Source organism: Lithobates pipiens, unplaced genomic scaffold (genome assembly GCF_037356315.1).
Source record: "Lithobates pipiens isolate NorthernLeopardFrog02 unplaced genomic scaffold, aLitPip1_a1.2 Scaffold_27, whole genome shotgun sequence".
Lineage (NCBI taxonomy): Eukaryota > Metazoa > Chordata > Amphibia > Anura > Ranidae > Lithobates > Lithobates pipiens.
The window spans coordinates 57,849,897-57,877,327 of NW_027507788.1; the positions used below are offsets into that span (position 1 = coordinate 57,849,897).

Consider the following 27,431-nt stretch of genomic DNA (forward strand, 5'->3'; position numbering starts at 1 on the left):
TTCCCAGATAGAATTATTGTAGAATACTAATTTGAAAACCTGTAAATAGTGAGCCTACAGTATTAGTACAAGGTAACCCTAGCTTACCTGTCTGTATAACTGGTCCCAAATCAAGATTCAGGCTTCATCCTTTATGAAGGGCATGCCCCCAGAGGGGGTCTTCAGGGTCTGGGCTCCATAGGGATGGACCATGGCCTTGGACCTGTATAGCACCCTGCGGCTGCAACTACATGCATTGTATGAAGTGCCAAGGAGATTGCCGAAGCAGGATCCCTTGCCCAAAGCAACAATACAGGCGATCCCCAAACAGCGGGGTCCGTGTACGGCTCCTAAGGTTATACCAAGGCTACACTGATCTAGATGCACTGCTTCTCTTTTTTAGTTGAAAAATAGTGATAAGTTGATTAAGAATATGAAGAAAAAATAATAGTCCTGTATTGTACTGATCAAGATGATTATTTTCCTGATATAATAAAAAAATATAAAAATCTGGCACTGAAATAGCTAGGCTTAAAATTGCAGGCATCTTATATTAAATTATTCTAAGTTTTCCACACCTCTCACCTAGACTCTCTGTATGATGTACACCCAGGGGGCATATCCAGCACAGTTTTGCCAGTGTCCAATAACCTGAAGGTTCCAGCCTATAACACGTGGTCTATTAATATTCAGCTTGTATCCTGTACCATTAGGATATTTTTTTTCTTTTCTTTTTGCCAAGGCACACACTTTAACCACAGAAGAAAAGACAAAAGGGTTTGTGTTTTCAAAAAGCAGCATTGGGAACAGGACCTTCACCCTCCATATAAGATCTATGCATCGTCTTATTAAATGTACAATTTAGGAAAAAAACTGAGCAGCAAAGCTTAGGAAAACTTTTCTCAACACCCCCAATAAGTTTGCCATTCCTGTGCAAGAAAAACTTCAACAATTCATATTCATATCAATTTGCAGTGTTCCACTCACGTTCTAGATTTTTATTGTCTTTCTGAGTCCTCCTCTCCTCTTCCTTCTCTTCTCTCAAAACCTCAGCAGAGACAAGGCCAACTCTTCCACCAGAAAGCATCTGAAACATTTACAGGATGTTTAACCCTTTTGCTGTCAGAGCTGTTTTTTTGCACACATTTAAAAAATTATTGTAGGTCTGAAGATTAGTTAAACCACTCTCTTCTGACCATTAAACATTTACTGCACTCTGGAGAATAAAATTATATAAATAGTTCTATTTTGTATGACACACATTTGCATAAGTTTATCAAGCACAAATTTCCTGCAAAAAATACACTAAAGTTAATTTTAGGGCAAACGAACGCAATATATTTTTGTGGGTAGGTCATCCACCAAAGATTATAAAAGGAATACTCACTATGCCCAAGTGCACATGGGGCATGGGATTTCCGGATCCAGTATGATACTATCAAGCTTCACATTTACAATGGATACTGGACTGGTGCAATCATAGTCGGATAAAGAGCTGGGTATCTCCGGAGCAACATATATTCTCTATTCCACTAAAGGCCCTCCCATGGATTAATTGTGTCTGGCTCAGGTAAGTGAGCATCCTATCACTTTTGGTGCCAGTAATATGAAACCCAGACTTTCTGTCAGGGATGACTGATCCAAAATTTCATCAGTTCTTAGAGGTAGGCAAGTTCCGACTGTTGGATTTTTTCGAGATGCAAATGTCTGAAAATCCATGAGGAATATAGAATCCATGCTTTCACCATCTTTACCAACAAGGCAGGCAATACAGCTACGGCACCATCTTATTTGACTACCAAAGAGTACAGAATTTTTAGATTTGCACACTAGTTTTGAGAGATTGCGTGTAGAGGGCCGGGCCAGTACGGCGGGAACTATCCAAGATGCATGCTGTATTAATAGCACCATCCGATTCACGCTTCCTTTTTTATATTGGCATGGGGAAAAAAATGAACAGAACATTTTCAGCTGATCAAAGGGATCTATTATTTCATACAAAAATCTTCTGTCACTTCAAAACTGCAGGAAGCAGGGTACAAGCTTTTGACTAGATGGTATAGATCTCTAGAGAAACTGCACTGAATGTTCTGTAATGTTGACCCGATGTGTTGGCGATGCAGAGAAGGATGGGGAACACTATTCCATATTTTCTGGACATGTCCCAGAATTTGCTCTTATTGGCAAGAGGTGTGCGCTCTGATTAAAGATATCTCTGGTTTCTCTATTGATCAAGACGCAGCAGCATGTTCAGCCCTCAAGGGGTAGATAATCTCGCCAATCAGTGGTAAGACACCTCCTTAACGTGGCGAGGGCCTGTATACCGGCACATTGGAAGTCGTCCTCTCCACCAACAGTGAGAGACACTAAATTAAAACGGTGAATGGGATATTGCATACGGAGGAGCTTACGACATTGGTGAAAGGCAGGAATCCTGTTTCCGTAAAACCTGGAGTGGATGGATTTATTTCACCTCAACAGTGAAATACAGTACAAGGCATTCTTTCTCAAAATATCATCATTTAATATGGTAAGTCAATAACACTATGGAAGGATAACTTTTTTATTTATTTAGTTATTTTTCTGGAGGGTAGGGGAAAGGAGGTAAAAAATTGTTTTTTTATATTATATATATATATATTATATTATATTATATTTATATATATATTATATTATATTATATTTATATATATATTATATTATATTTATTTAATATATATATATATATATATATATATATATATATATATATATATATATATATATATCTATCTCTGTGTATCATCCTCACAAATGACATGGACATATACATAAGTAGAAATGTAGTCGTCATTTTGCTTTCTTAGGAGCCATGAGCCAAGCAGGCGTGCCAGGTACATATGGGTGTATTGTAAAATGTGTATGCCGTACTCAATTATGGCTTATAAATATGTGGAATTTTTATTAATTTGTTATAAAAAGAGTGATACAAAAAGAAAAAAAGAAAGCAAACATTTGGCTTGTGGAGTGTGGATTGTTCCAGCCAACTTTACCGTGCTGCTATGCCCAATGCCGCACAGATTTTTCCACAGAAATCATCATCTTTTGCATGAGCACTGCGTGTTCCCATTTAAATCTATGCTAACCTGTACCCATGGCAGCCAGCGGCGGGGTCCTGTGGAGTATGCCTCTATAATAAATGGGGCCCCAGGGCAACAAGATAAATACTCTCTAGCAAGTCTGTGCAGCTCCAGGAGGAGCAGCACAGTGAATATCACTGGAACATGGGCCAAGGTAATTGGTAAAACTGGGTCAGCAGCAATTGTAATTGTATTTAAGTATTTAAAAGGATATCTGTACCAAAGAACAGTTGTCCCTTAATTGTTGCATTTGTTTATCCTATTATGCAGGTAATGCTCAATTCTTTGGAAAATGCAAGGGCAGAATGCCATATAGAAAAAAAATAGGCTTGAAAGGAATATACACTCACTGGCCACTTCATTAGGTACACCTGTTCAATTGTATGGTAACACAAATTGATAATCAGCCAATCACATGGCAGCAACTCAATGCGTTTAGGCATCTCGACGTGGTGAAGACAACTTTCTAAAGTTCAAACCAAGCATAGCATGGGCAGACTGGTTCGAGATGACAGAAATGCAACAGTAATTCACATAACCACTCGTTACAACCAAGGTATATAGAATACCATCTCTGAACGCACAACACATCGAACCTTGAAGCAGATTGGCTACAGTAGCAGAAAACCATACCAGGTGCCATTCCCGTCAGCTAAGAATAGGAAACTGAGGCTACAATTCATACAGGCTCACCAAAATTGGACAATAGTAGATTGGAAAAAAATTGACTGGTCTGATGAGTCTCAATTTCAGCTGCGACATTCAGATGGTAGGATCAGAATTCAGCATGAACATCAAAGCATGGATCTATCCTGCCTGGTGGTAGATGTGTATTGGTGTGGGGGATATTTTCTTGACACTCTTTGGGCCCCTTTACACCAATTGAGCATCGGTTAAACACCACGGTCTACCTGAGTATTGTTGCAGACCATATCCATCCCTTTATGAATACAGTGTACCCGTCTTCTGTCAGCAAGATATTGCACCATGTCACAAAGCTCAAATCATCTCAAAACTGGTTTCTTGAACATGACAACGAGTTCACCAGTCCCCCGATCTACATGAAGAGTGTCGGACGCATGGATTCCAATTGGGGGGGGGGGGGGGGCACGGGGGGTTTGAAGCACGTGATTAGAGCTTCAAAAAAGGGTAGGCTCGGGGTGCAGAGCACTGCACCGAGCTCGCCTAGTTGTGTGACAATAGCTAAAGAATAGGTCAGGTCCAATAGCGAATGAATGGTCAGGTCTATCTGCCACCCCCCACCGACCAATGGAGGACCAGCCGCCACTGGAGTTCACTGTATTCCAGTGGCCTCCACCAGATCTCAATCCAACAGAGCACTTTAGGGATGTGGTGGAACAGGAGAATCGCATCATGGATATGCAGCTGACAAATCTGCAGCAACTGTGTGATGCCACGTCAATATGGGCCAAAATGTCAGAAGAAGAGTTTCCAAACACATTGTTGAATTTATGCCACAAAGAATTAAAGCATTTGTTAACCCCAAAAAAATGTAATGCAGATTTGGGTCCCTTAAAGCAGATTACACAGCACAGTGCTTGTGCTATGTAACCTGCCCCCCTCTAAACTTAAAAAAAAAAAAAAAAAAAAAAAAACCCTAAAACTACAACTTCCTGTATGCCCTCTCTAATCAGACAATAACCAGGGCAGCCCTGCTCTGATCACCGTGGCCAAAGTGCCTCCCGCTGTGATAGGCTGTCCTGCTCCGCTCTACTCTCTCACCCCTCCTTCCTGCCTGTCATTCGCCTCGGTGTCTGTCTCCGGCCCCGTCGCTATTCTTGTCAAATAAATTTGCTAAATTTTTACTGCCAGCTTCTTTATCAGAGGATGGCATAGTACACTGTCTTTGTTTAAAAAAAAAAAAAAACAATATCAGCTGTCTTCAGGCCGGTCATGTGACTCGCGGCTGCTTTACAGCTACGATACATTGCTTCTGCGGAGGAGCAGAGCGGCCATGTGATCTCCCTAGCTGACCTGTATCATACATACACATATCTCTCTCTCTCACATACACATACACATACACACACACATACACATACACACACACATACACACACACACACACACACATACATATATATATATACATATATATACATACACACACACACATATACACACACTGCACGATAATATAAAAAAAAAAGTGCAGAGCCGAACAGAGCTGTCAAAAAAAAAAAAAAAGGGAGCTAGACAAATGCTGTGGTTAGTAGCTGCCCCCTCCTCTGACAAAAACAAAGGCTAATCACATAACCATGGCAACTTTCTAACAAGCAAAAAAAAACAAAAAAACACCCAGGCACTGGCCTAATGTTGGAGAAATAGGCAGCATTCATTGTAGGAAATCAAATTACTGGCCTACCACCACCCAAAAACTGGTAGACCCAGGTGGGAATATTATGAACATCTCAAGTCTATGGGTAGCCAAAACCACTTACCTTGGAACCTCCACTTCTCTGCGAGTACGAAGAACCTCTTTCTGACTCAGCTCTGCTAGGTGGAGGTAAACTGTCTGGGTCTCTGCAATCTGCTCGTCGAGGAGGTGACAGGTCAGAATCCGAACCCCTCTGCTGGACATGCCTTGGGGGAGACAAGTCTGAGTCCGAGTCTCTCTGTCCAACTGTAGAAAAATTAGTAAGGTGCAACAAAAAAAAAAAAATATATAAATCTGAGAACGGAGGCCATGGAGTTCCCACTAAATACTACACACCGCACAAATAAAAATCCCCAAAATATTACAATTTTTTTTAAAATCAGAGACCCTGCTCTATATTTTTTAAATTGAGCTAATGTATACTCTATATTTTCAGTAAAACATTCAAATTAAATGCGTTTGTGTGTACTAAAATGAACACCCACATTTTTAGTATAAAAATAAATGATGAGGTAGAATCAGGGAAAGAGATAATAAATACGCGACGTTCAAAACTGCCATGAAGTCCACCAAACAAGAATTTATGATACCAATGAATGCGAAGCAAGTGGTCATTGAAATAATACAGATAAGGCCGAGACCTGTTCTTAGAAAGCACTCAAGGCCAGCTTTATTCCTCACCCCATCTGCAGAAAAAAAAAAAATCAAGGACTCTACTTAGACTTATTTCCTGGGGTGCAGCCTCTGGTTTCACAACAGGAGACATATGATTCCCAGACTCCATAATATATAACCATGGATGCTGGCTCTGCATAAACCAAGGTAGAAAACTAGCAAACCTGACAGCCCACGCTTCCACAGAGCGTGGGCCTCAACAGCCAAACCGTTAACTTTATTGTTTGTAAAGTAGGCTGGAGCTTTGGACCTTGCGAGAGAAGGTCTGGCCGTGCAGGTAAGGTCCATGGGTTCCCTACTGCCATGTCTACAATTTCTGCATACAAAGATTTCATGGACCCCGCTGGAGGTCACAAGAATCAACGACTTCCCTTCCTGCTTGATCCTGTGAAGAAGTTATGGATGCAAGCAGAATAGGAGGGAATGCATAAATCAGTGAGAACCGATTCCACAGGAATAGCAAGGCATCCATTCTGCATGCTAGAAGATCCTGTGTTCTTGATACAAAGTTGTCAATCTTTTTTGTTGATCCTGGATGCAAACAGATCTATCTCTGGGATCCCCCATCCTTGATATTTTGACAGGAAGATATTGGGGTGAAGGAACCATTCCCCCAGGAGAAACTGTTGGCGACTCAAGTCCAATTTTCTATTCCTAGAATGAAAAAACGGCCGATAGGCAAAGTACGGTGCATTGTTTTCTTCCCAAGATAGGAGAATTCACCTTTCTGTGGGCCGCACAACTTTTTGTGCCCCCTTGGTGATTAAATACAGGCCATTGCTGTGGCATAAACGGATTTACTCCTAGCAGGACATTACCTTAAACTGAACGTTCAGGCCCTCAGAACCAAATGTTCTGCCTGAATTTTTTAAATGTTAATGAGCAAGGCCATTTCTGATCTAGGCCACTTCTAGGACTGTCCTACAAACTAAACAAAAAACAGATTGATATATGTTGATACTATTTTTCCCAGGTAACTGAAAGAAGGATTTTCCCCTTCGCATATTTTTGGATGTTAACCATAACTGAGGCTCCGGCGCACCAAGCCTACAGCGCCTGGTATTTCCAGGTGGTCTTTCATCCGGGTACTAACCAGGCCCAACCCTGCTTAGCCTCCAGGATCGGACGAGATCGAGCGATATCAGGGTGATATGGCCGTAGGCTTTGGAGGCAGACATATTGGGAATGTAGAGCTTGAATTCTCTGTTTCAAGCCAATAGGATACTGCTTTGCAGCAGTCTAGAATGAGACTGAGCGTAAAGAATGGCCTAGAATGAAGCCACGATCTTTCCCGACAACCTCACGCAAAGTTGAATAGGAAAAAAACATCTTTACCTAGATCAGTCCTTTATGGCTCTGATCTTAGCCTGGCGTACGAATACCCTTTTCTGGGTGTACCCATGATCAGACCCAAGTATTTTCTTCATGTTTTAAAGAAGATTCCTCCTAGGTTGAGAATCCAACCTAGATATTCCAGGTAGTCGAATGTGGTGACCATATTTTTGGTCTAAGCAGGCTACAGACTGGTCCAACAAGAACAGAACGACTAAGTAAACCATAATCGTTATACTTTGGGCCCTCAATCTGGCCAGAAAAGGAGCCAGAACCTTGTACTCGAGGAGTAGTAGCCAGATCGGAAAGCAGAGCTACACACTGAAAAAGAAGATTTTCCACTTTGAAAGTATTACTACAGTAGTGAGCGAGGAAATAGGCATATGGAGATAAGCATCTTCATGCAAAAAAGGGAGAGATTATATTCAGCAATTGAATTTTAGATTTTTGAGATCTAGAATGTCCATTTGGATTTAACCAAATCCCAATCTCTGCTGTCACCTGGGGGCCACCATGAACACTTTTTGCCAAAAGATGGTCCAATGCTAGAGAGAAATATTTATTTTTCTCTGAATTCTTAGGAATGTTTGATCTGAGAAAACGAGGAGACGGAAACTCTTGGAACAGTTTGTATGTTGGAGCTATTGAAGTCCCCCATTCGTCTTATAACACTCCTTCTGCCAGATCCCTGAGAAACTGCAGAAGAATTCTCCCTATTGAGCAAGAGGGGGCACCTCCTCATAAGGAGACTACAGTATCTTGTAGGCTTCCACCCTCAAGACCTCTTTTGTCCCTGGAGTTAACTCTGAGGATTACCCTTTGAACCTGATGGCGAAGGCCGTTGTGACTGCCTGGAGGCTGATGCCCCTGGCACAGAAGAAGGAGCTTTGAAATAAAAAACACATTTATTCCTTCACTTAAAAGGCAAAAGGGGCATCTTTCTTTTGCTAAAAATTCTTTGGATATATCCAAAAATATCCCCAGATAGCGGTCTTACTGCAAAAGGGGAGACTAGCCAGGAGCTTCTTGCATGACGCTTAGCGAAGGCGCAATCTGTCATAGCAACGATTGCAAACATAAAGCTGCCTCCTGGACCTGCTGAGCAGGACAACCATAAAAACATTTGAAAACTGGTTTCTGAATGATTAACCAAGTACTGTCATCACAGGCTGAGACACTCAACCTGCCAGGTAAATTTTTTTTTTTTTATATTTTTAATAGGAATTCCAACCTTTTATCCATTGGATCCTAAGTATTTGAGTCAAACTTACTCACAAAAGATATAGTAGTGTTAATTGCTGGTATACCCTGCTTAGTAAACTTTCTCTACCATAGGATAAAGTGTGAAAACTTTGTAGAATGGAAAATAATGCTTATCTGGGGGATCCTCCAGATACAAAAGATTTTCCCAACATAGAATGGACAGGAAAAAGCATGCGCAGCTTGAGGAGGCTTTAGCGAACCCACTCAGTTAAGGGTACATAAATGTGGAGCAGATCATTCAGCAAGAAATTGTACCATCAATCTTACAGATTGTGAAAGCTGACTCTCCCGCAATTGAAACCTCAGTCATCAGCCTCACTACGGTCCACTGAGGGAATCGTCTTCTCCTGCCCCTAGTTCCTCATTCTGAGGGTCTTGGGAAAATGGAGGAGAACCTGTCGCATCTTGAGCACATTGGGATGCGATTAACCACGCTGGGATGCGATTAACATCGCTAAACTTTTTTTTTTTTTTTTTTTTAAACCTACCATGGCTGAGGAAAAAAAGAGTAAAATGAACAGGGGCTGCAGTGTTGAAAACAGTTGCAAAAATTTCATGGCCCTGATGCTCACTTTGACCAGCCACCCCCTCTCAGGGGAGGATGCCATTTGAAGAGTAGGCTTTCCAGAGCTTGACGGAGACCCTTTTAGCTCCCTTCTTAATATAGTCCAATGCACAAAGCAGAGGTACTAACAGAAGAAAATCGCATCCATTGCTTGAGCAATAGTCAGGCACTGCCGCTGCTATTAATGTTCAGCCTAATGTAATAGTAAATGTATCAAAAAGAATGCTTGTGTCAACAACCTCTTTCATGCCCCTCTACGCTTGTGTCTCTCCGCAGCTTGAAGCAATAACACTAGTGCTTTTAAAAACACTCTTTCCCACATGCTGGGCGTTGAAGGACGCCAACGTCACACTAAGCCCCGCCCCCTTCCGCTGCCTACAGCCCCCTCCTCCTCTCTTTAAAAAAGGGTTTTCCTGCATGAACGTGGGCCTCTGATCCTATGGGATCTTACATAGAGGGGAGCAAATGGCGAGGAGAGCCTGGAAGCCACTGAGTAGTGTGGTGTGCCATTTTTTGTTTTATGCTGCTTCTTCGAGAAGAGGGGTAGCAAATAGAACAGGTGGGGGGCGTCTGGTGGGAAGGAACCCCCCCACCCAGACTTACCCGAGAGGACAGGAGTTGAGAATCACTGTACTAACAGAAGAGTGTTCAGTGAGCATAGAGGAAGGGTTATAAATGTCACATGAGCACTGATCACTCCCCCTTCAGATGGAAGCCAACACCTTAGTTATATAATTCTTGAACAGCCCTTTACAGACTATCAGAGCGGCACCCTCAGTTATGAGAGCTCCTCACTGGTTGTCATCTACTATCACTGTCTTGCAGAGAAAGTCTGATCTGCTCTATATGTGATCTGTCAGATTTGCAGATCCAAGGTCCCCCCGTGGATAGGCGCATGAAAGAAACCAAGTAAATACCATGCAACAAAAATTATGTTGCATAGTATTTTTCAGAACAGTTCGGCAGCTTTGTTTTACATAGCAGTTTTTATAATGCAGAGCAATGAGAAAGTCATCACAAGATCAGAAGTTACAGCAGTGGCAGGGAAAGAGGAAAACACACAACAAACCCAAGATACTTCTTTGAAGTGTTTTAGAGAATGGTCTGCATGCATTAAATTGGTATTAAACCCAAAAGCAAATAATAATTAGAGGTGGTGGCTGCATTTGTTTTCTTTTTTAGTCTTTATTTTCACCTGGTGATTTGGCTAGCTTGTCCATTTTTCAACAGAACAAGCTGTCCTGCAGATGTAGTAGCTAGAGGGTTGAGACAAACCATTTACCATTGTTGAATACTTACAATGATCAATTTGGTGCATTAATTGCAGTGTGAGCTAGAGTTTGGCATACATTTTATAGGTTAATCTAAATCTGCTAGTACATTTAACACTCACCTACCTCCAGACTGACAATGCTGCTGTCCAAAGGTGCCCCTGTGCTCCTTCAACCAGAGTGGAGGCATGCTAATACAGATCACCAGAAAACCGTTGTGTTAGGCTTGGTTTAGACACGTGCGGTGCAGGAAATGCAGCAAGTCCTGTGGGTTTCACAGCATTCACATGAACCTCGGGGGTGTCAAAGTTACGTCTACCTGCATACCAAACTTAGCTCTGAAACGCATCAGCTTTCTTTGGACTTTCACCCCACCCAAGTTTACTGCCCAGCAGATCTTGCTAGATTATGCACATGATGGACTTTTTATTATCTCCTTGATTTTAGAACTCGTTTGCGATTATGCAATTTTACCTACAAAAAAAATGTCAGTTAAAAAGGTAATGCGCAAAGCTGGTGCGCCTTCTGTTCTTGTTTTCTTGTATAGTTGCTTCTGGGTTCCCCGGGACCTGTTGAGAGTGGCGCGATTTGTAGAGCTCTCCTTCCCTATTTACCCCACAGCAATCTTGAGCGCAGGAGCATTTGTTTCTTTTTGTATCAATTACTGGTCAAGATCATCAGGTGAAAACAAAAGGGGGGAAAAAAAAAAAAACACCCAAAAACCAATTCAGCCACCACATATAAATGATTGATAAGCTGCAATACATTACATAAAATTGTAAAAAAAAAAAAAAAAAATTCCTCAATTGTGGGAGAAAAAGCAGTGCTCAGATGTGTAACTCTGCAAATAACACACAGTATTAAGTGCAAAATTTCTATATACCATTGCCCATAAAATAGTGCACTGTGAAAAGCAAAGGACTAAAATGTAACAAAGCAAGTCATTAGGCATTCAGTATAGTGAATTGTAAAAACTCATATACAAAGTAACAACCCTATATAAATAATGACCAAAAAACTACATAATTAAATAATCCAAATATATAATGCAGCGTCCATCCCCTATCAAAGTCCATCAGAGTGAAACTTTTTCAATAAAGTCTATAAGTGATGATCCAAAAAGGAAGAAACCACAGTGATGCCAATCACATGAATAAGTCAATCTATGACGAAACATGTTGGGGCATGGCTACTTGGCGAAGTTTGAAGCAGGCACAGGACGCTGAACACTCTTTATTGATTGGTGGATAGTGGGTTCGGAGACAAGGAGGAATACAGGAAGGTGGACACTCCATATCGCTTAGTGCACAGTGAGAGTGGAGATAAGGAGGGGTGAGAAATAGTCTAACCATCTCGTATATCCTGGGTCTGCCGTGACCATCCATGTTCCAGTATACAGATTTTAAAGTTTGATGTGAAGTTTACCTTTTGGCGTGTTACTATGGTTTTACATGTGAGTGCATTGAAGTGAGATTTTCTGTGTGTGATTAAAAAGTTTTAAACTTTATTACGCTATTGGAGGCAATCTCTTTATTATTGCATGGATGCGTTTATGTGAACTGCCAAGGAAATCACATCGATTATCTGAACGGCAAGCTTGGGGATCTCCCATTTAACCCCTGTAAAGAGGTTACAAGTGATTTTAGCCAAACACAGAAGTGTGAGGCTTTTCAGCTGGTGAGTTTAATCACATACACCAGACACCATACACAGACACCAAGGTGTGGTGGAGAAATGCGTTTGCAAGATTTTTCCAACTAAGAGGCACTGCTCATCACTTTTTATTTGTGGTTTCTTCCTTTTTGGATCATCACTTATAGACTTTATTTAAAAAGTTTCATTCTGGTGGACTTTGATTGATGGGGGATGGACACTGCACTATATATTTGGATTATTTAATTATGTTGTTTTTTGGTCATTATTTATATAGGGTTGTTACTTTGTATATGAGTTTTTACAATTCACTATACTGAATGCCTAATGACTCACTTTGTTACATTTTAGTCATTTGCTTTTCACAGTGCACTAGTTTATGGGCAATGGTATTTATACATTTTGCACTTAATACTGTGTGTTATTTGCAGAGTTACACATCTGAGCGCTGCCTTTTTTCCCCACAATTGAGGAAATTTTTTTTTTTGCCACTATATTGTTTATAGTAGCGGCTGGGTTAAGGGATTTATTTTCACAATATTTAGTGCACTGGTGATACACGTTTGTGAGGGAAAGTGTTTGTGTATTATTGATTTACATATTACATTATTGGTTCTTGGTTTAATACCGCTTGAAGTCCTCAACTGGTAAAAGTGATATTAAGCCTTTTTTTTTTTATATCAATCACTTGAGAGGTCCACGCTATAGCCGAATGCCGGCCACAGTGATGCCTTTCAGTTTAACCTATCAGTGCCACCTATTAGTGCCACTTCTCAGTGCCCACCAATACCACCTATCAATGACCTTCAATGCCACCCCATCGCTGCCCACCAGTGCCAGCCCATCGCTGCCCACCAAGCCCCCCCCCCCCCCCGCTGTCTTCTGGGACCTGTGTGTCCCAGAAGACAGCTGGCCATTCACAAAGTGACTCGCGCATACGCAGTAGGAAACGGGTAGTGGAGCCGCAAAGTTCCACTGCCAGATTCCCTTAGAATGGTGGCACCTGCACCCGATCCGATGGACAGATCGGCCTCGAGGGGGCCAACATCGCAGGCTCCCTGGACAGGTAAGTGTCCTTATTATAAGTCAGCAGCTACAGTGTTTGTAGCTGCTGACTTTAAAAAAAATAAGAATTTGTGGGTGGAACACCACTTTAACATAATTTTTTTTTTAACTTTAGAACCACTTGAAATACACTTCAACAAGATCATGAAACCAGTTGTCAGGGGATGGACTATCTGCCTGTCCAGAGAAACTTTTCCAGAAGCTGCTTTCTAAGGCATAAGTATTAGTGTTACACTACATGCAAGGAATACTATCAAAACCACTGACATTTCGAAACTGAAATGAAAGATAAAAGCACCTTTTCTCTGTCTGTCTTGTGTGGGTCTTTTCTCCATTCTTCTGGGAGGGGAAAGGTCAGAATCAGAATCATGCCGCATGGAGGAATGAGGGGATGAACGACCAGATGGGAGGCTTCTATTAGCTCCTTTCTTTAGAGAAGAATCAGAGAAATGCATTCTGTTTTTCTGAAGCCAGGAGTCTTGTCTATTTTTGGTAGAGGATGGACTTGGAGAATGTTTTTTCTTACTAGGAGGATATGAAGCAGAGCCTGAATCAGCATTTACTTCATTTTTTCCCCAATGCTTAGGGGAAGAATCTGGGGAGCAATATCGATCGCGCCTTAGCGAGGAATTCTTCTCATAATCCTTTCTCGACACCCTAGAAGGGGAACATCTTATGTCATCTTGGTGTTTTTTGGGTGGAGAAGTTTTTGGTGGATCACGCCTTCCTTTACGCGGTGGGGACAGGTCTGGAGAGCCACGCCTTCCTTTACGCGGTGGGGACAGGTCTGGAGAGCCACGCCTTCCTTTACGCGGTGGGGACAGGTCTGGAGAGCCACGCCTTCCTTTACGCGGTGGGGACAGGTCTGGAGAGCCACGCCTTCCTTTACGCGGTGGGGACAGGTCTGGAGAGCCACGCCTTCCTTTACGCGGTGGGGAGACATTAGAGCTAATCCTTCCTTTACGTGGTGGAGAGAGGTCTGGAGAGCCACGTCTTCCCTTTCGTGGCGGGGACAGGTCTGGAGAGCCGCTCCTTCCTTTCCGCGGCAGGGACAGGTCTGGAGAGCCCCGCCTGCCCTTCCGCGGTGGGGACAGGTCTGGAGAGCCCCGCCTGCCCTTCCGCGGTGGGGACAGGTCTGGAGAGCCCCGCCTGCCCTTCCGCGGTGGGGACAGGTCTGGAGAGCCCCGCCTGCCCTTCCGCGGTGGGGACAGGTCTGGAGAGCCCCGCCTGCCCTTCCGCGGTGGGGACAGGTCTGGAGAGCCCCGCCTGCCCTTCCGCGGTGGGGACAGGTCTGGAGAGCCCCGCCTGCCCTTCCGCGGTGGGGACAGGTCTGGAGAGCCCCGCCTGCCCTTCCGCGGTGGGGACAGGTCTGGAGAGCCCCGCCTGCCCTTCCGCTGTGGGGACAGGTCTGGAGAGCCCCGCCTGCCCTTCCGCTGTGGGGACAGGTCTGGAGAGCCTCGCCTGCCCTTCCGCGGTGAGGACAGGTCTGGAGAGCCCCGCCTGCCCTTCCGCGGTGGGGACAGGTCTGGAGAGCCTCGCCTGCCCTTCCGTGGTGGGGACAGGTCTGGAGAGCCACGCCTGCCCTTCCGTGGTGGGGACAGGTCTGGAGAGCCACGCCTGCCCTTCCGCGGTGGGGACAGGTCTGGAGAGCCACGCCTGCCCTTCCTCGGTGGGGACAGGTCTGGAGAGCCACGCCTGCCCTTCCTCGGTGGGGACAGGTCTGGAGAGCCACGCCTGCCCTTCCTCGGTGGGGACAGGTCTGGAGAGCCACGCCTGCCCTTCCGCGGTGGGGACAGGTCTGGAGAGCCACGCTTTCCTTTCCGCGGTGGGGACAGGTCTGGAGAACCACGCCTTCCTTTCCGTGGTGGGGAGAGGTCTGGAGAGCCATGTCTTCCTTTCCGTGGTGCAGAGGAGTCTGGAGAGGCATGCATCCCTTTCCGTGGTGCGGAGGAGTCTGGAGAGGCATGCATCCCTTTCCTTGGTAGAAAAGAATCCGGAGAGTCCTGCCTCTCTTTCTGTGGTGGAGAGAAGTCCGGCGAGTCATGCCTCTCTTTCTGTGGTGAGGAGGAGTCAGGAGAATCATGCCTCCCTTTCCGTGGTGAGGAGGAGTCAGGAGAGTCATGCCTCCTTTTCTGCGACGGGAAGAAATCTGGAGAGTCATGTCTGCTTCTCTGAGGCGAGGAAGGGTCTGGTGAATCATGTCGGACTTTGAGAGCTGCTGAGGCATCTGGTGGGAGTGAATTATAATCAGTCCTTTCGAGTGATTCTTTCATGGATTCATCTAGATTTGTCCTTTATGCAGCAGAGAGAGAAAAAAATAATCAGTTTAATAACAAAATGTCAGCATCAACAAGAGTCATACTTACAGCACTTTCCCATTAGTATAATACAATTTGTTCTCTTTTCATGACTTGGTATTTTTATTCATACAACTAAAGTATAAATTGCACGTTGCCATCTTCTACCATCTAAAAACTTCTCTTCTGCAGCACTAAACCAGTGTACCGTCGGACTCTCTGCTTTAGGGACTCCTTCAAGATACCCCTCTTCACTTGCTCATTGTGCACTATCCAGTACATCACCTTCCACTATCACTGTGCGCTTGATTTACCCATTCCTAAGGATTCTTAAAGCGGTTCTTCACCCTAAAGGGGAAGTTCCGCTAATCTGATCCACAATCGGCACCTTTCAGGGGGGAGGGGGGTGCAGTTACCTGGATAATCCAGGTATCTGCACCCACTTCTGGGACAGGCCGCCGCAGACCCCCGCCCCCCCCCCCCCCCCCCGTTGTGTTCTGTGAAACACACAGTTCCCAGGACACAGCGGGGACCAGAAGAGACGCGCATGCGCGGTAGGGAACCGGCCAGTGAAGCCGCAAAGCTTCACTTCCCGATTCCCTGACAGAGGATGGTGGCGGGGGCAGCAGCGAGACAAGCGATCGCTCGTCATCTGCCGCCGACATCGCTGGACCCTGGGACAGGTAAGTGTGATTTTATTAAAAGTCAGCAGCTGCAATATTAGTAGCTGCTGGCTTTTAATATTTTTTTTTATAGGTGCAGAACCACTTTAAGCTTTATATGTGCCTATTAAAAATGAAAAAGTATCCAAAGCCCAGTTTCTTTTAAGTATCGGATAGAGTGTTTTAGGGCTGCAACTAACGATTATTTTCATAATCGATTAGTTGGCCGATTATTGTTTCGATTAATCGGTTATTAATCTTAAGAAAAAGTGTGGTGTATAATTTAGCCAATATGTAAAGTAAAAAAAAAAAAAAGGCAATTTATTCTTAAATATCTCTGTATGCAGTGGTAAAAAAATAACCAAGTATACTGTATATACTATTAGAGGAGATATACTGTATATACCACTATTAGAGGAGATATACTGTATATACTATTAACCACTTCCCACCCGGCCAATGTATATATACGGCGGGTGGGAGCCGCCTGCTCCTGATAGGACGTTCAGGAACGTCATTCAGGAGCAGCGGGATCGCGCGCGCGCGCGCCCGCGCAGCGGCGCGATCCCGATGTGCTCGTGTCACCCGGACACGGCACATCTCAGATCGGCAGGAGGGCTCTGTGATTGGCCCTCCTGATCACATGACGGCCGTGTCCAATCACGGCCGTCATGTGATGTAAACAAACAGCCGGTTGCTAGGCAATCGGCTCTCCTCTCCTCACACGGAAGTCACCGCTGAGAAGAGGAGAGCAGAACGCTGCAGCCGGCTGATGATCAGTGAGTATGGGCTGCTTTTCACAGCTTTTTACTCACTGATCATCAGTGTAGTGTAAACACACAACACACCACACAGTACAAACACAGTCCCCACATATGTCCCCAAAACACACATGTCCCCAAAACATACATGTCCCCAAATAATAAAAACACATGTCCCTAATAATAAAAACATGTCCCCCACATATGTCCCACTAAAATCACATGTCCCAATGATTATCTGCACACATATGTACGTGATCACCTGCACACATATGTACATGATCATTTGCGTACATATGTCCGTGATCACACAAACCAATTATTATACACTTAACGGAATTTTTTTTACCAAAAACATGTAGCAGAATACATTTTGGCTTAAATTTATGACAAAATTTGATTTTATTGGATTTCTTTTCAAATAGAAAAAAGAAAATATTGTTTTTTTCCCAAATTTCCGCTTTTTTTGCGCTTATATCGCAAAAAAAAAAAAACGGAGTCGTGAATAAATAACACCAAAATAAAGCTCTATTTGTGCGAACAAAATGATAACAATTTCATTTGGGTACAGTGTAGCATGACCGCGCAATTGTCACTGAAAGCGCTAGAGCGATGAAAGCTGAAAATTGGGCTGGGAAGGAAGGGGGTGAAAGTGCTCTGTATTGAAGTGGTTAAAGAGTGAATCTGGTAAATATCAGACTCAGAGATCAAATCTTTTCTAAATACGCAGCGGCTGAAAAAAGTACAGATATGAACGTGTCCCATAGGAAACCATGTAAATGAACTGTAGTGCATTTCTGCAAAAAGCACCAAAAAACACATAGATGTGAACCAGGCCTAAGACGTTTAGTAACATAATGGGGTTTATAGTACAAAAAAAAAAAAAAAAAGCAGATAATCACTACTGTAAAGTGGTTTATTATTTTACTGTAGAACTGTGAAAGTAATATTTACAGTAGCGATTATTTGCTCTTTTTTGTGCTATAAAGGGCTCATTTTAGTTTGTTTTTAACCCATTATGTAATGTTACTGGCCGATCGATGAAAATAGTACCGTATTTTCCGGCATATAAGACGACCTTTTACACTTAAAAAAACTGGGCAAAAAGGAGGGGTCGTCTTATACGCCGGGTCAGCTGCTGGGATGCCTTCTGGATGTTCGGTAATACTGTATGTAGCTTCGGCTACATACAGTATATACCACTGAGCCAATCCCAGTGAGCGATGTATTCAAATGAATACAGAGCCTGCTCGGATTGGAGTAACAATCTCTGCCAATCCGAGCAGGCTACACACAGTAGCCTGCTCCGATTGGCTTTGAGAGTGAGAGAGGCGCGGGCTGATGATGTTACAGCCTCCGCCAATCCCAGCAGGCTTTGTATTCATTAATAGAATACATTGCTCGCCGTGATTGTCTCCAGCACCAGGAAGAAGGAAATGGCTCTAGCAAGAACGAAGAAGAGGGATATGAAGCGTCGGAAGCCTCGGAATGGGGGTCATCTTAAACGGTGAGTACAGGCAAAACATTTTAAAAACCTGTACAGTTAGGGGGTCGTCTTATATGCCGGGTCGTCTTATACACCGGCAAATACGGTAATCGATTAATTTAATAAATCGATTAGTTGTCGATCAATTAGTTGTTTCAGCCCTAGAGTGTTTAGGGATTAGAAACCAGGTAAGGTATTTATGCATGAAGGGTCTTGTGCTAGATGGATTTGTCTACGGGTATTTATTGCTATGAGAGTCCCTATTAGGGTTATGTTCTGGTGACAATTTCTACTACTCAGATATTTCTAAATTGTAGGCCTGAGATGAAGTGCCATAATGTGTTTACTCTATCTGGTTTCCATCAGCTTCATTCCAATATATACAAATGACCAAAAAGGGGCAAAAAAAGGGGGGGGGGGGCTTTATATATTCCTTTGAGAACCACTTCCAAACTATTTAGTATATAAAATTATCAAAATTGTATTATGTAGTACAATAAAGTACAATACAATGTAGTAAAGTAGTACAATAAAACAACAGTTAAAATCTTACAGTGGGGTATAGACCTATGTGATCCCTAGACATAGATAGCTTTGATGTCCATACCATTTACACCATATTGGATCCCCTTTGTCTCATTTGATGCTGCATGTTCACGGGCCGGTAGGCGCAACTTTTGGAGAAAATTTTTTCCTTTTTGCTTTTATGGTCATATTTATACTCCTATATCCTTGAGATTGAGAGTCATAGCTGTGTGTACACAGAATAACTTACAATATACATGTGGTCCTGAGGAAGCAGGGGTTCCCACGAAACATGTAGACCAACGATGTGCTAATCTACAGACTAACTGTATACAGAACTATACCTTACAAAATATATAAGCTCTGCATTCATGAGGGTTTTTTTTGTCTAGCCCCCCAGTAAGATTTTAATTGTTTTTATTGTGCTACAACAATAAGACCCCTTTAACATCTGCCGCGCCCATAGCATCGGCGGTAAAACGCCGATATTTTTGCGGCATTATAGGGTCGGATTTGCAGTGCATTTGACTCTAGCAGGGCGCTTTTACCCCCGCTAGCAGCTGAGAAAGGGTTAAAACCGCCCGCAATAGCTGCGTTTTGCCGGCGGTATTACAGCGCTGCCCCATTGATTTTAATGAGGAGCAGCGGTGGAGGAGCGTTAAACACACCGCTCCAAAGAAGCTGCTGGCAGGACTTTTCCTGACAGCACACCGCTCCGGTGTGAAAGCCCTTGGGTTTTCACATTGGAGACAATGGTGCAGCAGTTTGAGGGCGGATTGCAGGCGCTATTTCTAATGCTATAGCGCTTGCAAAACGCCCTCGGTGTGAAAGGGGTGTTAAATGTGACATTTTTATACTAAATAATTTGGATGCGATTCTCAAAAGGCATATATAAAGTCCATCCCTCCTTTTCTGTTTGTTTGTATTTAGACATTTCCTCTTACTTCCTTCTGTTTCTATAGAAGAATAAAAAAAATGAATATTTCCCAATGGAAAACAGATGGCAAAAGAGAAAAGACTGACGTTTTAACCCTTCATTACTCTATCCACAATAAGAAAAAAAGTTTGGGCTTTCACTCTGCACTTGGGCTGTATGGAAGATCTATTCTCAGCTACTAAGCACATATACATCTATTTTAGCTTTAATATGGCTGGTAAAATCTATGCTTTTTGTACCATGATTAAATGATAAGCTCACAGCGTGGTCAACAGATAATTTGTTATATTCATTAAAGCTATGCATGTTTTACAGTATGCAACGTTAGAATGTGAAAGTATTTCAGTTATGTATACATATACGGCAACTGAAATGTCTACTTTCTTTTCTAATATGTTTCTTTCAACAATTCCTTTTGTATCTATTTTTGAAAATTTCAATAAAAAAATATAAAAAAAAAAAAAAAAAAGAATGTGAAAGTACTATATAAACATCAGAGTCAGATTTATCATTAATCACTTCACTACCATCCTGGGCAGGCATAATAGGATGTCCTCGGCTTCCCGGCGGTATAGGGGGCTCATCACGAGGAGCAGATTTGTGTGCCTGGCACCCTCAATGCCCATTGGGCACCTGCGATCGCTCATGACAGAGCAAAAAGTGGATCTGTGTGTGTGTAAACACACAGATCCATGTCCCGTCAGGGGAGAGGAGACTGATCGTGTTATACTAGAAAGAGGGGCAGGACCTCTGTGTCCTGTAATGTACTTCAAAAGAAAAGGATTTTACAGGTAAGCTGTTATAAAAATCCTATTCCCCCCACAAATAGAGCTTTCTTTTAGTGGTATTTGCGCACCTCTGCGTTTTAATTTTTTTGCGCTATAAAACAAAAAAAGAGAACGTAAATTTTGAAAAAAAAACACAATTTTTTTTACTGTAAGCCGTTATAAAGATCGTATTTTCTTTAATCGTACATCACGGGACACAGAGCCATAGTAATTACTATGTGGTATGTCACAGAGGAATGCCAACTGAGGGGAGGGAGACACAACCAAAGTAGGGCACCATGAGATCAGAGGATTTATACTGCTGCCTGCAGTACACTGCACCCAAAGGCGACATCCTTATGTCTTTTTACATCCACCAGATAGAATATGGTAAATGTATGTATTGAAGACAAAGTTGCGTCCTTGCAAAATTGAGCCATGGAGGCTTGGTGATGCGCTGCCTACGAAGAACTAACAGCCCTAGAGGAGTGTACGTTGATTTGAGAGGGTAGAACTACCTCTTTAAACCATAGGCTTGAACGATTACTTGTCAAATCCATTTAGAAATAGTAGATTTCCGTGCTGCCTATCTTTTTTTTTTTTTTTTTAGGACCTACAGGCAACATGAACAAAAACATCAGTTTTCTGAATCTGAACAGTGTCCTTAAATAGACTTTGACTGCTCTCAGCACATCAAGAGAACGTAGTGATTTTTTTCTTCCCTAGAACAGGGTTCTAGAAAAATGAAGGCATAACAATATCCTGGTTTAGATAAAAACCTGATATTACCTTTGATAAAAAGTTAGGATGAGGATGCAATACCACCTTATCCTTGAATTACAAAAATATGATGCTTTACAAGAAAGAGCAGCCAGTTCTGATACCCTTCTTGCAGCAGATATGGTTACCAAAAAAATAAATAAATAAATAAAAAAATAAAAAAACAGGACCAAGGGAATATATCGTATCAGCACAAAAAAAAAAAAAAAAAAGGGCGTTTTATAATTCCGCCAAAACTAAAATTCGAGTCCCAAGGGTTCAGGGGTTACCTAATCGGAGATTAAGCCACGTTACCCCCTGAATAAAGTTAAGACCCAAGGAATGCAAAGCAAGTGGTCGTTGAAATAATACCTCTCACCCCATCTGCGGAAAGTCAAGGATTCTACCTTTGACCTATTTCCTGGGGTGCAACGCCTGGTTTTACACCAGGAGACATATGTTTCCCAGACTCCATAATATATAATTATCCCTTGATCCCTTGCATTAACCAAGGTAGAAACTACTAAACCTGACAGCCCAGGCTTCTTCAGAGTGTGGGTCTCAATAGCCAGACCGTTACATTTAGCATTTGTAAAGCAGGCTGGAACACCGGATCTTGCGAGAGAAGGCCTGGTCGTGATGGTAGGGTCCATCGGTCCCCTACTGCCATCTTTACGATCTCTGCATACCAAGATTTCCTGGGCCCCAAGAATCAACAACTTCCCTTCCTGCTTAATCCTGCAAAAAGGACGTGGACGCAGGCAGAATAGGAGGAAATGCATAAATCAGCGAGGACCAATTCCACAGGAATAGCAAGGCATAATTTCCGCATGCTAGTGGATCCTTTGTTCTTGACACAAAGTTCTCGATTTCTTTGTTGAACCTGGACGCAAACAGATCTATGTCTGGTATCCCCCATTTTTGAAATATTGACAAGAAGATATTGGGGTGAAGGAACCATTCTACCAGGAAAAACTGCTGGTGACTCAAGTAGTCCGCCTGCCAATTTTCTATTCCTAGAATGAAAACTGCCGAAAGGCAAAGTACATTGTTTTCTGCCCAAGATAGGATATGATTCACCTTTCTCTGGGCCGCACAACTTCTTGTGCCCCTTTGGTGATTAATATAGGCCTATGCTGTGGCATAAATGGATTGACTTCTAGCAGGACATTACCTTAAACTGAACGTTCAGGCCCTCAGAAGCAAGTGTTCTGCCTGAATTTTTAAAATATTAATGGGAAAAGCCATTTCTGATCTAGGCCACTTCCCCTGGACAGCTGCGTCTTTCAGGACTGTCCGCCAACCAAAACAAAATAAGGTTGGCATATGTTGATACCATTTTCCAGGTAACTGCAAGAAGCATTTTCCCCTTGACAGATTTCTGGATGTTAACCATAACTGAGGCTCCGCCGCACCCAGCTTACAGAACCTGGTATTTCCAGGTGGTCTTTCATCCAGGTACTAACCAGGCCCAACCCTGCTTAGCCTTCAAGATCGGACGAGATCGAGCGATATCAGGGTGATATGGCCGTAGGCTTTGGAGTCAGACACATTGGGAATGTAGAGCTTGAATTCTCTGTTTCAAGCCGATAGGATACTGCTTTGCAGCAGTCTAGAATGAGACTGAGCATAAAGAAAGGCCTACAATGAAGCCACCATCTTTCCCGACAACCTCACGCAAAGTTGAATAGGAGAAAAACATCTTTCTTTGACTACCTAGATCAGTCTTTTATGGAGATGATCTTAGCCTGGTGTACGAATACCCTTTTCTGGCCTACAGCACCTGGTATTTCCAGGTGATCTTTCATCCGGATACTAACCAGGCCTGACCCTGCTTAGCCTCCAAGATCAGACGAAATTGGGCGCTATCAGAGTGATGTGGCTGTAGGCTTTGGAGTCAGACACATTGGGAATGTAGAGCTTGAACCCTTTGTTCCAAGCCGATACGATATTTGGATAGGATACTGTTTTGCAGCAGTCTCAAATGAAACTGGGCATAAGGCTTTGAACGAAGCCACTATCTTTCCCAATAACCTCATGCAAAGTTGAACAGAAGAAATTCATCTTGCTTCGACCACCTAAAATCAGTTCCTTTATGGCGCTGATCTTTGCTTGGGGTAAGAATATCCTTTTCTGGGTATACCTATGATCGGACCCAAGAATTTTAGCCTTCTTCGTGGTTATAAAGAAGATTTCTCCTAGGTTGAGAATCTGACCTAGATATTCCAGGTAGTTGAATCAATCTATCAAAAACAGATTGACTAGGTAAACCATAAATCGTTATACCTTGGGCTCTTAATCTGGCTAGAAGAGGGGCCAGAACCTTTGTAAAACAGTCAAGGTGCAGTAACTGGACCGGAAAGCAGAGCCACACACTGAAAATGTCTGTGAGCATCCGGGCACTTGGCTGGACGCCCCCTCGCAAGGGACGCCCGGGCTCAAGGCTTCCAAACCTTCCAAGCCCCCTCCGCCCCCCTGGGTAAAGGGTGGCAGGGCCTGTGCTGTACCCAGCTCGGCCCGCCAAGTGGGCGGGAGATTTTCCACCTTGAAAAAGTAGATATTACTAGTGAGCGAGGAAATAGGCATATGGAAGTATGCTTCTTTGATGTCGATTGACGCCTGAAGTTCTCCTCAATGTCCTCATTGATATGAAAAGCCGAAACCACCTTACCACGGACGCAACACCACCTTATCCCTGTGGGTGACCAGATAAGGCGACTTGCAGGACAAGGCTGCCATTTCGAAACCCTCCTGGCCGTTGTGATGGCCACTAGAAAGACCACTTTCTGTGAAAGAGTCAACAGGGGAATCTCCCTGATATTTTCAAATGGCGGCTTTTGAAGTGCCAACACCACCAGTTTCAAATCCCAAGGGGGCAACGGTGGACGCACCGGAGGGACTACATGTCGTACCCCTTGAACGAAGGTACTCACTAATGAGTGAGACACCAGGGGTCGCTGAAAAAGGACAGCCGAGGCTGAAATTTGCCCCTTAATGGTGCTTAACGCCAATTTCTGGTCTACTCCTTGCTGAAGAAACAGCAGGATCCTGGATATAGAAAAGGAGCGTGGATGCCATCCTTTCTCCTCACACATGGAGATGTAGGCCTTCCAGGTACGATGGTATATCTTCCATGAAGAAGACTTCCGCGCCCTCAACATAGTTGGAATCCATGAGTCCGACAGACCCCGGTTCCTCAACACCTGGCTCTCAATAGCCATGCTGTTAAAGCCAGCGATGGTAAAGCAGGGTGAAAGATTGGACCTTGAGATAGGAGGTCCTCTCGCAACGGCAGTCGCCAGGGAGCGTCTGCCACCAGATGCACCAGGTCTGCATACCAGGGCCGCTGAGGCCAATCTGGGGCAACCAGGATTACTGGAACCCCCTTGGCTTCCACTCTGCAAAGCAGATGTGGCAACAGTTTCAGTGGGGGAAAGGCGTAGATCAGCTGGTACTGATCCCATGGAGCCACCAGCGCATCTGGCGCGTCTGCCCACGGATCTCTTGTCCTGGACACGAATCTTGGCACTTTCCGATTGAGATGGGAGGCCAATAGATCCACTTCTGGTGTGCTCCACTTCAGGCACAGCAGCCTGAATATCTCCAGATGCAATGCCCATTCTCCTGGGTCCAGCATCTGTCCACTCAAATAGTCCGCCTGCCAATTTTCCACCCCCCGGGATGTAAATGGCCGACAGGGCCGGTACATGTTGCTCTGCCCACCTAAGTATGTGAGCGACCTCCCGAGCAGCGGCTGAGCTTCTTGTTCCCCCTTGGTGATTTATGTACGCCACAGCCGTGGCATTGTCCGACTGTATCCTGATCGGATGCCCTTGAAGACACCTCCACCATGTGTGGAGGCACAGCCTGATCGCTCTCAATTCGAGCAGATTGATCGGCAACTCGGATTCTTCCGTCGACCAGAGGCCCTGAGCCGACTGAATCCCCATCACTCCACCCCGGCCGGATAGACTGGTGCCCGTAGTGATCACCGTCCATTTCAGAGGAAGGAACGATTTTCCAGACTGAATCACCGGGGACCTCAACCACCAGATGTGAGAGACCCTGACTGGCTGGCTAACCTGGATCTGTTGATCCAGGGAAAACTGAGATTTGTCCCGTTTCAACAAGATCTCTCTCTGCAGTACTCTGGTGTGGAACTGGGCATAAGGTACTGCCTCGAAGGAGGCTACCATGAGTCTCAGTACTCGCATGCAAAAGTGGAGCGACGACCACTTGCGGTTCATCAGTAGTTTGACCACAGATCTGAGAGTCTGCAATTTGTCTGAAGGGAGAAAAACTCTCGCTTCCCTGGAGTCCAATAGCAAACCTAGGTACTCCAGACGCTGGGTCGGCACAATCACCGACTTCTTTAGGTTCAACAGCCACCCAAATTCTTGCAGGGTCTGCATGGTGATCGCCACATCCTCCTCTAATTCTGAGGCGGAAGATGCCCTCGGGAGGAGATCTTCCAGGTAGCCCACAATCACGATACCGCGTTGTCGCAGCAACACCAATACTGGAGCCAGTACTTTGGTAAAGAGGGGGGCTAATGCCAGGCCAAAAGGGAAGAGCCACAAACTGGTAGTGGGCTTCCCTCACTGCCAAACGCAGAAATTTCTGATGCCAAAGGCATATGGGTATGTGTAGGTACGCATCCTGGATGTCTAATGACGCCAGGGAGTCCCCTTGATGGAGTGCAGCGACTACCGAGTGAACTGATTCCATTCTGAACCTCTGAACTTTTACAAAGTGATTGAGGGCTTTTAAGTCCAAGATTGGACGTACACCTTCCTTCTTCGGAACCACAAACTGATTTTTGTAGAATCCCTGGAAGCGTTCCGATTCCGGAACTGGTACAATCACCCCCTGATTCAGCAAGTCCCTCACCGCCCCCAACAGGACCTCCCAGCGAACCGGGGATACGGGTATGCTGGGGGGGGGGGGGAATCTGTTTGGCAGCCAAGAGAGAAACTCTATCTTGTAGCCTGTGAAAATCAGGTCGCAGACCCATTGGTCGGATAACCGGGAGGACCACCGGGCTGCAAACTCCCGAAGACGACCCCCCACCCAAGACATGGGAGGGGGCAAACCTCCATGCGGTAGCACTTTTGTTCACAGGCTTTTTAGGCTTGCTGTTCAAGTGACGTTTTTGACCGTCCGTGGGCGTCCTGTCGGGCTGGGGACGTTTTGTCTAAGCACCGGGCGGATGAAAAAGCCGATTGTGAGGTGAAAACAAGGGCCCTTGCCTGCGGCGTGGCTCCTTAGCCTTCCTGGCCTGTGGGAGTAGAGTGCTCTTACCACCGGTGGCATTTTGAATAATGTCATCTAACGAGGCTCCAAAGAGCTGGTTGCCAATGAAGGGAAGATCCGTCAGGGCTTTCTTGGATACCTGGTCAGCAGACCAGCATTTTAGCCAAATCATGCGCCTCAGTACCACAGCTGACACTGAAGCCCTGGATAACAGAGGGAGAGTATCCAGGGCCGTGTCACAGACGTACTTAAGGCCTTGCACTAGTTGGACTGCTCACCCATGGTGCAAAACTTTTTCCCACTCAGTCAGTGTCTGTGACACCAGTGCGGATGCCAGTACAGGTCGCAAGGCTGACCCCACAACCGTAAACAAGGATCCGCTGGCTCCTGAATTTTCAGGGTATCACGCACAGCTGTGATAAGTTCTCCAACAAGCGCTTTGTCGCGCACGGACCCGGATGGGGACTCATCCTCACTGTCCGAACGGTGCTGGTCAGCATCATCTGACAAGACAGCGCAGGGGTCACCGGCCTCAGCAGGACCAGAGTCTGCGGCAGAGCTCTCCCCAGACGACAGGGAGGGGGGCCAGGGGCCACTTTTTAGCACCTTTCTTCCCACGTACCGCCTCTATCTTGGCAACAAACGAATTAAGGACTGCCGTAAG

General features: G+C 44.4%; 1 protein-coding gene and 3 pseudogenes across 1 annotated transcript in view; all 4 read right to left on the reverse strand.

Annotated features, from left to right (window-relative positions):
• BUD13 (BUD13 spliceosome associated protein) overlaps window positions 1-27,431 on the reverse strand; it is a 73,402-nt gene that overhangs the window by 17,950 nt on the left and 28,021 nt on the right. Inside the window, exons 5-7 of the mRNA XM_077456961.1 lie at window positions 13,619-15,612; window positions 5,561-5,742; window positions 967-1,066 (exon numbers count right to left, since the gene is read on the reverse strand). Coding sequence (XP_077313087.1) covers window positions 967-1,066; window positions 5,561-5,742; window positions 13,619-15,612 — 2,276 coding nt within the window. The remainder of the gene's footprint in view (window positions 1-966; window positions 1,067-5,560; window positions 5,743-13,618; window positions 15,613-27,431) is intronic.
• LOC143934727 (5S ribosomal RNA) lies at window positions 7,216-7,334 on the reverse strand (annotated as a pseudogene).
• Window positions 22,932-23,050, reverse strand: LOC143934707 (5S ribosomal RNA; annotated as a pseudogene).
• Window positions 23,286-23,404, reverse strand: LOC143934742 (5S ribosomal RNA; annotated as a pseudogene).